The following is a 16791-nucleotide window of genomic DNA, read 5'->3' on the forward strand; positions in this document are numbered from 1 at the left end:
CACAGCAAGGGAAACAGGCCTGCCCCATCCCCAGGGAACAGCAGAGCGCAGGGCCCCCACGTCCCCGGCGCCTCGGGAACCTGGACAGCCCGAGTGGGCCTCGTAGGATGAGGGTTGAGGGTCGAGGGGTCCCCTCAGAGCTCGGCATTCCTACTGTGAGCCCACGAATCACATGCTCTAAACCAAAGAGCCAGGCAAGTATGACTCTCTCCGTGGAGAGAAAAGGTCAGAACACTGGAAATAGCATCTGCCCCCAAAACTCAGGGGTTTGTGAGTCAGCGCCGGCAGGAGGAGGGGGAAGTGGGTCAGTGGCAGAGGGAGGGGGTCCCCTGTCGCTGTGCGGGGGGGGGGGGCAGACGACAGGTGGGGGGCAGAGCTGCGACCTTGGGAAACTCTGTGTCTTTGTTCTTGGCCTTTAAGCCCGAAGGGAGGGCCGCAGGGAGGGCTGGATGGAGGGTTCTGTGCAAACGGTCTGGACGAGGGGCCCGCAGGGCGGGGTTGGGGCGCCGGGGTGGGCAGGTCAGCAGCCGGGATCTTCACTGCTGGGAACACTGACCCCCCAGCCGGGCCTGTTCCTGGAAGTCTCCCCCTCCTTGCCTGGCACCAGTCTCGAGCAGTAACAGCGGCAGGAAACGGGGTCCCGCTGACTTATCCCTGTGGCCACCTCTGCGGTTCTGTGGTCGGTCCCCAGACGTGTTTTTACCCCATGGCAGTGACCAGCTGTGTGTCTGCACCTGGCCTGGGGACCGTTTACTGCTGAAGTTCTACGTTTAAGGACGAGTACGCTCTGAATCCCACGCCATTCGTTCATTCATTCATTCATTCATCCATTCACCCATTCATTCCTTCTTTGCCTCTGATCTTGTCCCTACGTCGCCGAGCCCCGTGAAGCGTCCAAGATTTCACCCTCCTCTTAACTGTTTAAGTCAGCCTGTCGCGCTGTCACCGGCAGGAAACGGGAGACTCGGGAGTCTGAGGCGAAGGCCTCGATTACTTGTGGCCCCACAAGCACATGAGCGTCAGGTTGTTGGGTCCCCCTCGTCCCCCAAGTCCCGGGGGGGCAGCATGGAAGGGGGTGCTGTGCACCATCAGCCAAGGAGCCCTGACCTTAGGGAACCCCGGCTTTCACAGCGGGCAGCAGGCAAAGTGCCAGTTCTGCCCGGGAAGGGGACATTGCTGCTACCCTGCTGGACGGCAAGTAAATCTGCCCCGTGTCCCCAGCAGGGAGACACTGCCGCGGTCCTCCCAGGCTGTGCACGATACGTACCTTCTCGGATGACCCGGCACAAAAGCTCACAAGGCGTGTGCACAAAAACACGCCCGTGAAGGATTGCCTCCCAGCCCCCTCCCGCCGTCCCCTTCCCGCCACGCTGTGGCCACACTGTCCCCGCACCTCGGCACCTGGCCTGGCTTATCCCGTCACCTGGACCCTGTCTTGGGCAGATATGGCCCCACTCGCTCCCATCCATCCTCCCCCCTCCCCGCACCCGGGTTTCTTCTACCCAGAAGTCACCTCCTCAGTGAGACCTCTCCGGTCAACCTTGTAGAAACCAGTCCCCCCAGCTCTGGAACCGCACATCCCCCCCCCCACTTCCCGGCCTTATCATTACAGCAGTGGCCATCAGCTAATATACAGCTTAGTTTTCGAGTTTCCTGGGTGTCCCCTTGCACACTCCCTACATGCCCATTAGATTGTAGCCTTTATGACAGCAGGTGTTTTTGTCTATCTGAAATTATTGCCAAATCCCCAGGACCTGGAACCGGGTCTAACGTACAGAAGGGGCTGAACGAATGAATGAGTGAGTGAATGAAGGCACCCGTTTATTGGGTCTCCCGCTGAAGGCCTGGCTTTCTTACCTTGTGTCTGTAGGACGGTATCTGGCACGCTGCTGGTCTCCATAACGACGGAGCAAAAGAAATAATGAATGAAATGAATGAACGCTGTGTGCAGGGCAGGGTGGGAGGGCCTGCAGGGATGGGGTGGGGAGGCTCCTCCCAGGTGGTCGGGATCCACCCCTCGGCCACTTTCCATGCTGCCCACGCCAGCTGCTGGGAATCTTCCTGACTGGTTTCAGGGCGCTGAGCCTGGGTCCCCCTTCCCACTGGTTTCAGGGCGCTGAGCCTGGGTCCCCCTTCCCACTGGTTTCAGGGCGCTGAGCCTGCGTCCCCCTTCCCACTGGTTTCAGGGCGCTGAGCCTGGGTCCCCCTTCCCACTGGTTTCAGGGCGCTGAGCCTGGGTCCCCCTTCCCACTGGTTTCAGGGCGCTGAGTCTGGGTCCCCCTTCCCACTGGTTTCAGGGCGCTGAGCCTGGGTCCCCCTTCCCACTGGTTTCAGGGCGCTGAGCCTGGGTCCCCCTTCCCACTGGTTTCAGGGCGCTGAGCCTGGGTCCCCCTTCCCACTGGTTTCAGGGCGCTGAGCCTGCGTCCCCCTTCCCACTGGTTTCAGGGCGCTGAGCCTGGGTCCCCCTTCCCACTGGTTTCAGGGCGCTGAGCCTGCATCCCCCTTCCCACTGGTTTCAGGGCGCTGAGCCTGCGTCCCCCTTCCCACTGGTTTCAGGGCGCTGAGCCTGGGTCCCCCTTCCCACTGGTTTCAGGGCGCTGAGTCTGGGTCCCCCTTCCCACTGGTTTCAGGGCGCTGAGACTGCGTCCCCCTTCCCACTGGTTTCAGGGCGCTGAGCCTGGGTCCCCCTTCCCACTGGTTTCAGGGCGCTGAGCCTGCATCCCCCTTCCCACTGGTTTCAGGGCGCTGAGCCTGGGTCCCCCTTCCCACTGGTTTCAGGGCGCTGAGCCTGCGTCCCCCTTCCCACTGGTTTCAGGGCGCTGAGCCTGCGTCCCCCTTCCCACTGGTTTCAGGGCGCTGAGCCTGGGTCCCCCTTCCCACTGGTTTCAGGGCGCTGAGCCTGGGTCCCCCTTCCCACTGGTTTCAGGGCGCTGAGCCTGGGTCCCCCTTCCCACTGGTTTCAGGGCGCTGAGCCTGGGTCCCCCTTCCCACTGGTTTCAGGGCGCTGAGCCTGGGTCCCCCTTCCCACTGGTTTCAGGGCGCTGAGCCTGCGTCCCCCTTCCCACTGGTTTCAGGGCGCTGAGCCTGGGTCCCCCTTCCCACTGGTTTCAGGGCGCTGAGCCTGGGTCCCCCTTCCCACTGGTTTCAGGGCGCTGAGCCTGGGTCCCCCTTCCCACTGGTTTCAGGGTGCTGAGCCTGGGTCCCCCTTCCCACTGGTTTCAGGGCGCTGAGCCTGGGTCCCCCTTCCCACTGGTTTCAGGGCGCTGAGCCTGCATCCCCCTTCCCACTGGTTTCAGGGCGCTGAGCCTGGGTCTCTTTGACCAGCATCCTAAGCATCATCTTCATTTCCTGTACCCTTTGTCCAACCAGCCGGTCCCCACAGACTAGTTTCTGCTCCCTAGCCTGAGAGAGGTTGGGGACGGTGACCCTGTCCTACGAGTGCCTTCATGGTCTGTCATTCAAGGATATTTAGCAAGGGCTTCCTATTGGTAGAAGCAGCGTCAGGTAAAGGGGACCCAGCACTAAAGGAAACAGGATGTAATGTATGGTGCTTGGCACCGTGGATGTTTGTTGACTGACACACGGGGGCACCGTGGGCAACCCCGGTGCCCAGCTCACATAATAACTCCTCTTGGAGCGTTAGGACTGGAGCCACAGCAAAGCTGGGGGATTGCTCACTGCCCGCCTCCAGGGGCCAGGCAGGGGCATGAATGATGCCCCAGACAAGCTCACGGGCACGGCGGAGGGGGTGGGGGGAGGGCCCTGGCCCTCTGCACGGGGACAGCAGCCATTCGACACCCATGAGTAGCTGCCCTGAAGAACTGTGGGCTGGCTGTGGCCAGATCTCCAAGTTATTCCTTTTATGTAAAAGCTGGGCATCTCAAGGGGCGCCTGGGTAGCTCCGTCGGTTAAGCGTCCGACCTCGGCTCAGGTCACGATCGCACGGTTTATGGGCTCGAGCCCCGCGTCAGGCTCTGTGCTGACGGCTCAGAGCCTGGAGCCTGCTTCAGATTCTGTGTCTCCCTCTCTCTCTGCCCCTCTCCCACTCACACTCTGTCTCCCTCTCAAAAATAAACTAATAATAAAATAATTAAGATAACAAATAATAAATAAAATAATAATAATAAAATAATAAAACTAATGAAAAATAACAAAATATCAGCAACACACTCGATATGGGTATACGCTGGGGCGCCTGGGTGGCTCGGTCGGTTAAGCGTCCGACTTCGGCTCAGGTCATGGTCTCACGGTCCGTGAGTTCGAGCCCCGCGTCGGGCTCTGGGCTGATGGCTCAGAGCCTGGAGCCTGCTTCAGATTCTGTGTCTCCCTCTCTCTCTGCCCCTCTCCCGCTTGGGCTCTGCCTCTATGGAAAGCTGAGAATCTCGATTTTTATGTGAAATACGGCCTTTTTTTGAAAAAGTTGGCCACAGATGCAAATTTTCTAGAGCTATGGTTTCTTCTGGGGAGCGGGTGAGAGGAGCTGGTGGCCCAGAGGAGTGAGGATGTTTGCTTTTCACTGGAGAGCGGTGTGTACCTTTTGGATTTACCATCGGCGTGGTTTTTAATTGAAAGGTGAATTGTATTGATATAGTAGGCAGGGCATGCCTCCAGGGCCCCAGTGCGAATCTGTGAAATGGGTTCGTTGTCAGGCGTGTTGTGAATACGGGTCCGTGAGGGCGTCAGTGTGCTGGTGGTGGGCCAGGAGTGTGGTGGCCAGGGCCACACTGCTGTCCTTAAGAAGTCACGGAGTGGCGGGGCCCCACAGTCTGATGGGCAAGGACCTCGTCTCCTTCATTCATCTCTGAACTCCCCGGCCCTTGTCCAATTGCTGTTGCCCGGACAGGACACGTGGGTGTTCCATAGGTGCTCTTTGATTTGCTCAGCAATGCCATCGCTCCAGACCCTGCCAGGAACCAGGAAGACAGCCAAGAGGGCCTCTGAGCCGCCCAAATAGAGGTTCCATGTCTGTGGTTGGAAGCTTCGCTCTCTGTTCATAGATCTGTTTCTCAGGCTTTGTTTTTGTGTTTTACCTCCAAAACCATCGCCTGTGCTTATGTGGCGTCCCAGCCTTCTGGAAGGGTGCAGAGGGCCGGGACAGGTTGCTGCCAACACAGGGGACCCTTTGCTGGGAATTCGAAAGAAACATCGTTGGGGCGCCTGGGTGGCTCTGTCGGTTAAGCGTCCGACTTTGGCTCAGGGCATGATCTCACAGTTGGTGGGTTCGAGCCCCGCGTCGGGCTCTGTGCTGACAGCTCAGAGCCTGGAGCCTGCTTCGGATTCTGTGTCTCCCACTCTCTCTGTGCCCCCCCCCCACACACACACCCCTTTGCACGCTGTCTCTCTCTCTCTCAAAAATAAATAAACACTAGGGGCACCTGGGTGGCTCAGTCAGTTAAGCGTCTGACTTCGGCTCAGGTCATGATCTCCTGGTTTGTGAGTTCTAGCCCCGCATCGGGCTCTGTGCTGACAGCTCAGAGCCTGGAGCCTGCTTCCGGATTCTGTGTCTCCTCTCTCTCTGCCCCTCCCCTGCTCATGCTCTGTCTCTCTCTGTCTCAAAAATAAATAAAAACATTTAAAAAAAATTAAAAAAAAAAAAATAAATAAACACTAAAAAAATTAAAGATGAATTGCAAACCCTCGCCCTCCCTGGCGGGGTAAATTACCCAAAGCCCAGTGGGCCGGTGGGCCGGATAACAGCCCCCACTCACCCACTAGGAGCAAAGAACAGCCCCCAGTGCTGAGACAGAATCCTATCTGAGGAGTCAAAAAGTATGAGCCATTCAGGACGGGGTGGAGGCTTCTGTCGTCCGCCGACAGCTCCCGAAATCTCCACCGTGTGACCATATGCAATGAGCTCCCGTGAGATGCATCTAGAAAACCTTCAGAGGCATGTTTGGGGGCTAAAAGGGGCAAGCCTCATTTCCTAAGAAATGCATGTCGGCCCAAGTGGAGACAAAGGTGATGTTGATGCATTTTGAGAATGACCCGGGTTCTGCATTTTTCCATTTCCTGTCTGGTCGCCTGTCCCCTGAGGGCTCCCCCCCCCACTATGGTCAACAGCCCCCAAAGGACAGGAAATCCATTACAGAGGCACAAGGCCTCTCCAGCGCCTGCAGGAGGACATATAAGCCCCGAATAAATGTGTGGTGAATGAGTCAGCAAATGAGCGAATAGGAAAATGGATAAGGCGGTTTTCTGGCACCCATTGGTCACACTTCTTCCAAGTTCATTTTCCATTAAAAGTCAGCCCAGAATAGCCCCGGCTTCGCACCGTGAGTCCTGAGACACACATACCCCCTTGTCGTCTCTATCTCTGGGATGTCTTTTCCTTCCAGGCTGCCCCGTATTCCTTCCCCGCTGACGCCACCTGGACAGAAGCTTGTCTGTGCGTTCATTCTACCTTCCCTGGGGCAGCAGGTGTCCTGCGAGGGGTGGGGGTGGGGGGGGGGAAGGGGTGGAGAGTGTAAGGGGGGGGTGGCCCGTGACCTCACACCCCCAGCTGAGATCTCGGCTCTAGTCCTGGTTTCATTATTCATTAGCCATGTGACTTTTGGCAAGATACCTCACCTTTGCTCCCCAAAATATTTATGCCTTGTCTCCCGGTGCCAGCAGGGCCCCGAGGTGCTGGGCCTGCGACAGGGGATAGATACGGCAGCACATTCCAACGAGGAGCCGAGAAAATTAATCATTACGTGGGAAGACGCCTGATACCGCTAAATGCTGTGAATGAAATGAGAGTGTGCTGGAGTATCGCCTGGGGTGGGGAGAGGAGTTTAGTTTAGATAGAGCGACCTCCCTCTCTAAGGAGGTGACATTTAAAACGAGATCTAGGGGCGCCTGGGGGGCTCTGTCGGTTGAGCGTCTGATTTCAGCTCAGGTCACGATCTCACGGTTCGTGGGTTCGAGCCCCACGTCGGGCTCCGTGCTGACGGCTCGGAGCCTGGAGCCTTGCTTCGGATTCTGTGTCTCCCTCTCTCTCTGCCCTCCCCCGCTCACGCTCTGTCTCTCAAAAATGAATAAATGTTAAAAAAAAATTTTTTTTTAGGGAGACCTGAATATTGAGAAGTACCTAGCTGTGGGGAAAGGCGTTCTAGGCAGAGGTGTGCAAAGGCCCTGAGGTAGGTCTGGGTCTGGCAGGTGCGAGGAACATAATGAGCCACGAAGTGAGAGCCGGGTGAGCCAGAGGGAGAGGGGGGAGAGATAAAGGTGGAGAGGTGCTCGGGGGCCAGATGAGGCCAGATTTAGGCAGGGCGAGGGGTGTGGGGTGTTCTAAGATCTAAGAGATGCCACTGGAGGGCTTTAGTCACGGACTGGGTTGTAGGGGAGAGCGGGGAAGCACGGGGACTTTTTGGGGGGCATGGCCACAATCTCAGCAAGCGGTGACGGTGGCTTGGACCCGGTGGGTTGGGGCAGAGGTCATCATGGTCAGTTTTCACCACTACCAGAGGGCGACCTGGGAATCCAGCTCCCCGGGTCCCACTTGGGAAGCCTCCCTCGGCTTCCCTGCATCAGTGGCTTTGGGGGCAGGGTCCGCCCCGTCCCCCACCGGGCAGCGCCTCAGGCCACCCCAGCTCCGCCACCCCCTCCCCAGACTGCAGGCACCCCGGGATCAGCCACACGCTTAGATTCACGACTGGATCTTCAGGTCTGATATTTCACATTCCCTCCAGACTGCGACGTCTCCTGTCGCCCACAGAAACATGCCACAGACCATCTTCAGAAAGAACGAACAACATGACTGGTCGACACACCCAGCCTTTATCAGAATGTGGCCACGAAAGAGCTGGACATTTCTGGCACTTTTGGGCACAAAGGAGGCTGAAGTCAGAGCACTCAGGGATGGGTCACACGGGCACCCAGGAAGGGACGGGCCAGAGGAGCAATTATTTTAGGAGTCTTACCATTTTGTTGTTACCCTGCTTTTGCATTATGCGCAGGGCAATGTGATAGCAGGTCTTCCCGAGTTGGGTGGCGGGCTCACGGGTGACCGTTTTTCTCGTTAGGGATCACAACGTGCGTGTACGTTAGCTCGCTCCTGTGCACCAGCTGTTATGAAATACCAATAAAGTCAGAGATAGTACGGTAAAACCTTGGTTTGAGAGCATAACTCGTTCTGGAAACACGCTTGTAATCCAAAGCACTTGTATATCAAAACGAATGTCTTTTTTTAATTAAAAAAAAATTGAATGTTGATTGACCTTTGAGAAAGAGAGAAAGACAGAGCACGAGCAGGGGAGGGGCAGAGAGAGAGAGGGAGACACCGAATCGGAAGCAGCTCCAGGCTCTGAGACATCAGCACAGAGCCCGACACGGGACTCGAACTCACAGACCATGAGATCGTGACCTGAGCCGAAGTTGGACGCTCAACCGACTGAGCCACCCCCCTGCCGGGCGCCCCTATTCTCCAGCGCTTTGTATTGCCTGTGACTAAATTGTAGCCATTCCAATGGTGTATGTTTGTGTCTCCCAGTTTTAATCTGCGTTCCCTGATGACTAGTAACATGATTTTTGTGTTGTTTTGTGATTTCTTGCCATCCCCATAACTTTTTGGATGAACCGCCTGTTTACATATTTTTCCCTTTCGGGGGTATCATTTGTTTTCCTACTGTCGAGGTTTGAGAGTTCTTTATACATCCTGGATACAAATTCTTTGTCAGATATGCGATCTGAAAACATCTTCTCCAGCTGTATACTTTGTCTTTTCATTTTCTTAAAGGCCCTTTTCGCAAAGCCAAAGTTTTAATTTTGGCCAAGTCCGGTTTATCAGTTTTTTCCTTTATGGATCATGCTTTTGGTATCATATCTCAGAATTCTCTCTAACCCAAGGGCACAAAGACTTCTCCCTATGTTTTCTTCTGAACCTTTATAGTTTTGCCTTTTACATTCAGATCTGTGAAACATTTTGAGTTTGAGTTGTGAGATTTAAGTTGAGATACCTTTTTTTTTTTTTTTGCCTATTGATGATCAATTGTTCCAGATCATTTGTTGAAAAGACTTAGCCTTCCCCCGTTGACTTGGCTTTGCAACTTTGTAAAAAATCAATTGGCTCTTTTTACTTGGGTCTATTTCTGGAGGCTCGATTCTGTTCCTTCCATCTGTGTCTACTCCTTCACTTATAACTTCGTAGTACTTCTTAAAATAGAGAGATGGGTCCTCAAACTTTTTTTTCTCAAAATTGTTTGGCTAGCTCAGTTCTTTATAAATTTTAGAATCTGCTTATCTTCTATCTACAAAAGAAGTCTGCTGAGAGGTGCGGAGGTGGCTTAGTCAGCTGAGCGTCTGACTCTTGGTTTCAGCTTGGGTCATGATCTCATGGTTCGTGGGTTCGAGCCCCGCGTCAGGCTCTGTGCTGACAGCTCAGAACCCGGAGCCTGCTTTGGATTCTGTGTCTCCCTCTCTCTCTGCCCCTCCCCCACTTGCGCTCTGTTTCTTTCAAAAATAAATAAACATTAAAAATTTTGTTTTTAAGAAATATGGTATTTTTATTGGAATTACATTAAATCTAAAAATCAATTGGGGAGAATGGACATCTCAACTATACTGGATGTTCCACATCATAAACTGTGTGTGTCTGTATTTATTTTCAGTGTTCTTCGATTTCTTTCTTCAGCATTTTGTGATTTTCACCATACAGATCCTATATGTGTTTTGTTAGCTTTATACCTAAGTATTTCTCTCTCTCTTTTTTTTTTTTCCTTTGGGAGCTATTTTAAATGGCATTGTGGTTCAAATTTTGGTTTCTAATTGTTTTTAGTATACAGACATTGCCTGAGGTTGTATGCTGACATTATATCCTGTGATCCTGGCAAACTCACTTATTAGTTCTAGGAGATTTCCGCGTAGATTCTTAGGGTGTTCTTTGTACACCTGTTACCTGTGAGTAGGGTCGTATTGTTTGCAAATAGTTTTATCTCTTCCTTTCCAATCTGTATACCTCTTTTCCTACCTTCTTCTACTTCCTTTTCTTTTTCCTTTGTCTTAGTACACTGACTTCCAGTATTGTGTTGATTTGTCGAATAGAAGTGGTGAGAGTGTCCTTGCCTTTTCCTAACCTTTCACGGAAAACATTCACTTTTTTTTTTTTACTATTACGTATGTTTGCTGTGGGGTTTTTTGGTTAAAGGCTCTTTGTCAGATTAAGGAAGTTCCCTTAAATTCCTAATTTACTCTTAAGTTTTAATCATAAATGTTAAGATTTGTCAAATGTTTTTACTGCATCCATTAACAGAAGCATATGGTTATTCTTTTTAAATCTTTAATATAGTATATTACACTGATTGATTTTCAAATATTGAATCAGTCTTGCCTTCCTGGGACAAACCCCATCAGGTTGTTATGCATTATTCTTTTTATATATTGCTAGTCTCAGTGTACTAATATTTTGTTGAGAATTTTCTTCATATATGTTTATAAGGATATTGGTCTGTTTCCATTTCTTGTGCTATCTTTGTTTGGTTCTGATATAAGGAGAGCACTAGACTCCTAAAATGAGTTGCAAAGTAGTCCCTCATATTTTTGGGGGGAGGGGGAATATGGGTTATTTAGAAATGTGTTGTTTAATATCTCAATATTTAGATATTTTCTAGTTATCTTCATGTTAGTGATTTCAAGTTTAATTTCATTATGATCAGCAAACTTACTTTATATAGTTCAATTATTTTCAAGTTGTTAAGGTTTGTTTAATGACCAAGGGTATTGTCTATCTGGGTGAATATTTCACATGCACTTGAAAAGAATTCATATTCTGCTATTGTTGTGTATACTGTTCTATAAATGCTGGTTATATTCAGTTGGTTGATAGTATTATTTGCTCTTTCTGTGTCCTTCCTGATTTTCCACGTGCTTGTGCTATCAATTACTGAGAAAGGATTGTTAACATCTCCCACTAATTGTGGATTTACCTACTTATCCTTTAGTTTTATTTGTTTTTCCTTTATGTATTTTGAAGCCCTGTTTTTAGGTGCAAACATATTTAGCATTGTTATATCTTCTTCATGAACTGACCCTTTTATCATTATGTGTCTTTTATCATTATGTTTTTATCATTATGATTTTCCTTGCTCTGAAATTGACTTTGTCTCATATTAATTCAGCTACTTCAGTGTTCTTTTCATTAATAGTCAGGTAGTATTTTTTGTATTCTTTTGCTTTTAGCTTACCTATGACATTATATTTGAAGTGAACTTTGCAAACAGCATAGAGTTGTTTCTTTTTTTTTAATTTTATTTTTATTTATTTATTATTTATTATTATTTACTTTATTTTATTTCTTTTTGAGACAGAGATAGCAAGGGAGAGACAGAGAGAGAAGAGAGGGAGACACAGAATCCAAAGTAGACTCCAGTCTCTGAGCTGTCAGCACGGAGCCTGATGTGGGGCTCAAACCCACGAACCATGAGATCATGACCTGAGCTGAAGTTGGAGGCTTAACTGACTAAGCCAGCCAGGAGCCCCTGTTTTCTGTTTCTTTTTAAATGCTGACAATCTCTGTCTTTTATTTTTTAATTTTTAAAAAATTTTTAAAGTTTATTTTTTGAAAGAGAGACAGAGAGTGAACGGGAGAGGGGCAGAGAGAGAGGGAGACACAGAATCCGAAGCAGGCTCCAGGCTCTGAGCTGTCAGCACAGAGCCCGACACGGGGCTCGAACTCACAAACCGTGAAATCATGACCTGAGCCGAAGTCAGACACTTAACCAACTGAGCCACCAAGGTGCCCCCAGATAATCTCTGTCTTTTAATTGGTGTGTTTAGACCATTTACATCTAATATAACTATTGATATATTTTTATTCATGTCTACCATTTTATTATTTATCTTCTATTTGTTATTTCTGGGTTTTGTTCCTGTGATAGAGGGGGGAATAAAAGTATTAAGGATTCTTCCCATGCCCTTGGAACTATAGTTCCTCTAGTCAGAGGGAATAATTTCCCTTTTTCAGAATTTTAGGTATCTGCATGGCCCCCACTGCCATCACTGTTGCTGCTACTGCTATTTCAAGATTTCCTGGGGGCTATCGCAGAACAAAATGCAAAAGAAAAAGTAAATTCCCCCATCTCTCCAATCCTTTGGGGACCCTTTCTTTGCTCCTCACAGCAGGAAGGGAGGCTTCCTTCCAGCTCTTTCTGTCTGCCCTAAGTGTGCACTTGTGAGCTTTAGGAGGCCTTTGTGTCTAGACCAGTGTATAATGGGGAGGGTGGGGGGAGTGCAGGAAACTCATTGCCAGATTATTCTTGCTTCAAGTACTGGTTTTCTTCCCCATTCTGCCTGCTACCGTTTACCTTTCAGAATCCTCAGATAGCGATCGCACGCATACTATTCAGAGTTTTTAGTTGTATTGAGTTGGAGAGTTACAGTGGAGTGTACTTACTCTGTGTTTAACCAGAACGAGGACCTCCAATGTCACATTTTGATGTTTACTTTTTCTTGACTTTTTACCATACATCTGAGCAAATTTAGAAGTATTCTTTTTAAAATTAATGTGTTAGGAATGTGTTAACTGTTTTGTTACCTGGTGTTTAAAACAAGTACTTCCAGGGGCCCCTGGGTGGCTCGGTCAGTGGAGCATCTGACTCTTGATTTTGACTCAGGTCATGATCTCATGGTTTGTAAGATTGAGCCCCCGTGTCGGGCTCTGTGCTGACAGCTCGGAGCCTGCTTGGGATTCTCTCAAAAATAAATAAATAAACATGAAAAAAAATTCAATGGATACTTCTGAAAATCTTTTCAAGTAAGTAAATGTAGATATACATCATCATTTTTATGTCTGCTCTGTATTCCATTGCACAGACTATATATTTTTAATTTGCTTAATTGATACTCTGTAGTCGGGCCTCTAAGTTTCTTCTCTTTTTCTCCCTTATAAACAATGTTTCAATGACCATTGTTGTACACAATCCTTATTCACTCACCCAGTTATTTCCTTAGGATAATTCCTAGTGGTGGAGTGGCTTAGGCAAAGAGTGTGCACATTTTGAATTTTGATACTTATTGGCCAGCTACCCTCCAGAGAAGCTATACCAATTTCCATTCTCACCAACTCCCTACGACAGAGCAAAATTTTTCCACATCCTCATCAAGAGTTGATATTTTTATCTTTTCCAATCATTGCCAACGTTTAATCTTTTCTAATTGTTGCCGATATGTAATCACATTTTAATATTCCTTTCTAGGCTAGAATTATTCAGAATACATTATAATTTGAATTCATTGAATTCATTAGCAATATTTATTTTATGTTTTTGATATCTGTTTATTGTAGTAAAATATACATACCATAAAATTTTCCATTTTAACCATTTTAAAGTGTACAATTCAGTGTCATTAAGTACATTCACAATGTTGTACAATGACCACTGTCCATTTCCAGAACTTTTTCAACATCCCAAACAGATACTCTGTACCCATTGAATAATAATTCCCTGTTCCTCCTTCCCCATAGCTCCTGATAACCTCCATTACACTTTCTGTCTCTGTAGATTTCCCTATTGTGGGTGCCTCATGTAAACAGAATCATATAATATTTGTCCTTTTGGCCTGACTTATTGCACCTAGGATGATATTTTCAAAGCTCATCTATGTTGTAGCATGTATCCAAATTGCATTCCATTTTAAGGTTGAATAATTTTCCATTGTATGGATAGACCACATTTTGTTTACCCGGTCACCTGTTGACGGACATTTGAAGTGTATCCAATTTTTGGCTATTTTGAATGATGCTGCTATGAACATTGGTGTGCAAGTATCTGTTACAATCCCTATTTTCAATTCTTTTGGGTTTTTACCTAGAAGTGGAATTTGTGGGGCGTATGGTAAATCTGTGTTTAACTTTTTGAGGAATCACTGTACTGTTTTCTACCACAGCTGTACTATTTTGAATTCCAACCTGCAGTGCACCAGGGGTTCTAAACTCTCCACGTCCTTACTGACACTTGATAGTATCAGTTATTTTCTTTTTTTATAATATTTATTTATTTTTGAGAGACGGCGTGAGTGGAGGAGGGGCAGAGAGAGAGGGAGACACAGGATCCCAAGCAGGCTCCAGGCTCTGAGCTGTCAGCACAGAGCCCGACGCGGGGCTTGAACCCACGCACCATGAGATCATGACCTGAGCCGAAGTCTGACGCTTAACCGACTGAGCCACCCACACCCAGGCACCCCTAAATAGCTATCCCAGTGGGTGTGGAGTGCTTCGTCTACTTTTTAAACTATCTTTATTAGATTTTGCTATCAGGGATAACTTGGCTTTTTCAGAGACTCTTTCCTTCGCTGTCTATGCTTTCAAACAGTTGTAATGGCATAACATTTTTCTTTGCTGGTTTGAGAGAACTTATCAGAGGAACCATCTGAGACATGTATCACTTTTTAAGAACTGGTTCTTTGACAACTTCCTTTATTTGCTCACTGATCACTAACATAAGTAGTTTTCCTAATTCTTCTGGAGACTTTGGGTCATTTTTATTTTCCTAGAAAACCAGGTGTGATATATAGGGTTCAGAATTTTGTTTTGCCACATATATATATATATATATGTGTGATATATGTATACATCATATACATGTATGATATATGTATATGATATACATCATGATATGTATGACATATGTATATGATATACACCATACATATGTAGAAAACACACATACATATGTAGAAAACACACATGCATATCATATATGCATATATATGATATATGTATATGATATACATATGAATATCATATACATCATATACATGTATGATATACATCATGATGTATGATATATGTATATGATATACATCGTACATATGTACATTATATACATAATCATATATATGCATATATGATATGTATGTGTGTTTTCTTTCTAAACACTGCCAATGGTATAACACGTTTTAATACTCATTCTGTGATTATCAGTAGGCTAAAATTATTCAGAGTGCATTATAATTTTATTTCATTGTATATATATGGCCTTTACCATTCCTAATATTTACTTATTGTTCTCTCTCTCCAAATTAGCTTTCCCAGGTATGTTTTCATTCATTTATTGTGGAGCTCACCTAGTTGTGGAGTTTGTTGCTCTGGGAAGCAGGGTTTGGGGGGGTCTCCCACTGCGGTCACGGTGGGGCGGGCGGGGGTCGTGACTGAGGGCACAGGCTCAAACCGGACAGTCTGAGTCCAGTGCTCAGTCCTTTACTGAGCTGGTAAAGCTATTTGACCTTCCGTAGTCTCTTTTTTTTTTCTTTAGAGAGAGAGAGAGTGCTAGCTGGGGAGGGGCAGAGAGAGAGGGAGACAGAGGACCCAAAGCGGGCTCTGTGCTGACAGCAGAGGGCCCGATGTGGGGCTCAAACTCATGAACCGTGAGATCGTGACCTGAGCAGAAGTCGGATGCTTAACCAACTGAGCCACCCAGGCGCCCGAACCTTCCATAGTTACTTAACCTCACTGTGCTTCAACGTCCCTGCCTGTAGAATGGAGAGAAAATAGTACCCACCTCCTAAGGTCAATGCAAATGTTTAAACGTTGGTCATTTTTCAGTGTTTAGAAGAGTGCCAGGCTCAGAGCCAGCACCGCAGAGGAATTTCTGAAATAAATGTAGCCTTTCCTCCGACGTGCTGGGAGCCTGGGTCCCCCGGGAGCCCCTCCATTCCCCCAGACGCACTTTCTGTAACCTTCCAACCACTTACGCTAACTGCCTCTTAGTTTGCAGAACCACGTCTGTGCGGAAAAACAACCACTTTACTTTCCATTCTGCTGCTGAGACGACCACATCCTCTTCACACGTACCCCAGGCTCCCATGGAGAGCTCAGGTCAGTATGACCGGGTTGGGGGGGGCGGGGAGGGGACGGAGGGGTCGAGAGCGTCCGGCTGCCTCGCAGGGGAAGGCCTCCCTGGCAGGTGACAGTGCCCCCCTGGGGCTGCCATCTCAGACCCCCATCTCAGCCGCCCCAGTGTGAGAACATCTTGAGAAGCGGACCTCCACGCCCTTGTACGAGCCCCAGCTCCTTGCAGGTCACTGAGCTGGACACTGAAGAGGAGAATGACAATAGCCAAGATCTATCGCCAGATGCTTGGGTTCATTTACCAAACGCCTCGGTAGCAGTTACAATCTATCAAGTCGTGATAAAAGCCCTTGACAAGTATTAACTCACGGAGTCCTCATAAAGACCCCCTGAGATAGATGTTATCGCTGCCCCCATTTTACAGAAAGAGAAAGTGAGGCCCAGCGGGGACAGGTATTGCTCCCGAGGCCACATAGCTTTGTACAGTCAAACCAGGACTTGACCCCAGCAGGCTAGCTCCAGCGCCGTGCCCTTAACGATTTCGCTGTGGCTTTCCCCGGGCAGTCGTCAGAAGGGTTCTGTGTGGGACAATATCAATGCCCTTGTCCCTGTTTTATGGAAAAGGGGAACAGAGGCTCAGAGAGGTTAGGTCATCTACTCAAAGCTGCACGGCTAATATCGGAACCAAGGTCTAGCTCACGGCAAAGCCCACGCTCTTCACACTTTGTCAACCTGGGACGAGGGATGACCCTTCCCTCAAGATGCGGATCCCCTAATGGTCACCCAGGAAGTCACAGAGCACTTCTCACGAGGCTTAGACGCTAATGCCCCGGAAGACCCCTATCCCAGGGAAGGGGAAGGCACAGCCAAGGCAAGTGAAGCTCCACGGGTCGTTATTATCCCTGAGACACGCATCCTTTCCACACCCCGTCACCGTCAGAGCCTCCCACAGCCGGAGGAGGCTCGGGCTGAATCAAGCAAGCCCGCAAATCCCTGTGTTGCGATATCCCGGGTTATCTTTCACCAGC

General features: G+C 48.8%; 1 protein-coding gene across 4 annotated transcripts in view; it reads left to right on the forward strand.

The window, feature by feature from the left end:
• PIK3R6 (phosphoinositide-3-kinase regulatory subunit 6) overlaps positions 1-16791 on the forward strand; it is a 59103-nt gene that overhangs the window by 2102 nt on the left and 40210 nt on the right. For 2 of the 4 annotated variants that reach the window (XM_047089667.1, XM_047089666.1), the window contains one exon: positions 15683-15790. In XM_047089667.1, the coding sequence (XP_046945623.1) occupies positions 15778-15790 (13 nt within the window). In that variant the 5' untranslated portion in view covers positions 15683-15777. Of the gene's footprint in view, positions 1-7000; positions 7119-14998; positions 15008-15682; positions 15791-16791 lie in introns of those variants that run through there. The other 2 variants (XM_047089668.1, XM_047089669.1) reach the window with 2 other exon arrangements.

Source organism: Lynx rufus, unplaced genomic scaffold (genome assembly GCF_022079265.1).
Source record: "Lynx rufus isolate CCGP_SWC_20201006 ecotype Redwood Valley unplaced genomic scaffold, mLynRuf1.p SCAF_28, whole genome shotgun sequence".
NCBI classification, from domain to species: Eukaryota; Metazoa; Chordata; class Mammalia; order Carnivora; family Felidae; genus Lynx; species Lynx rufus.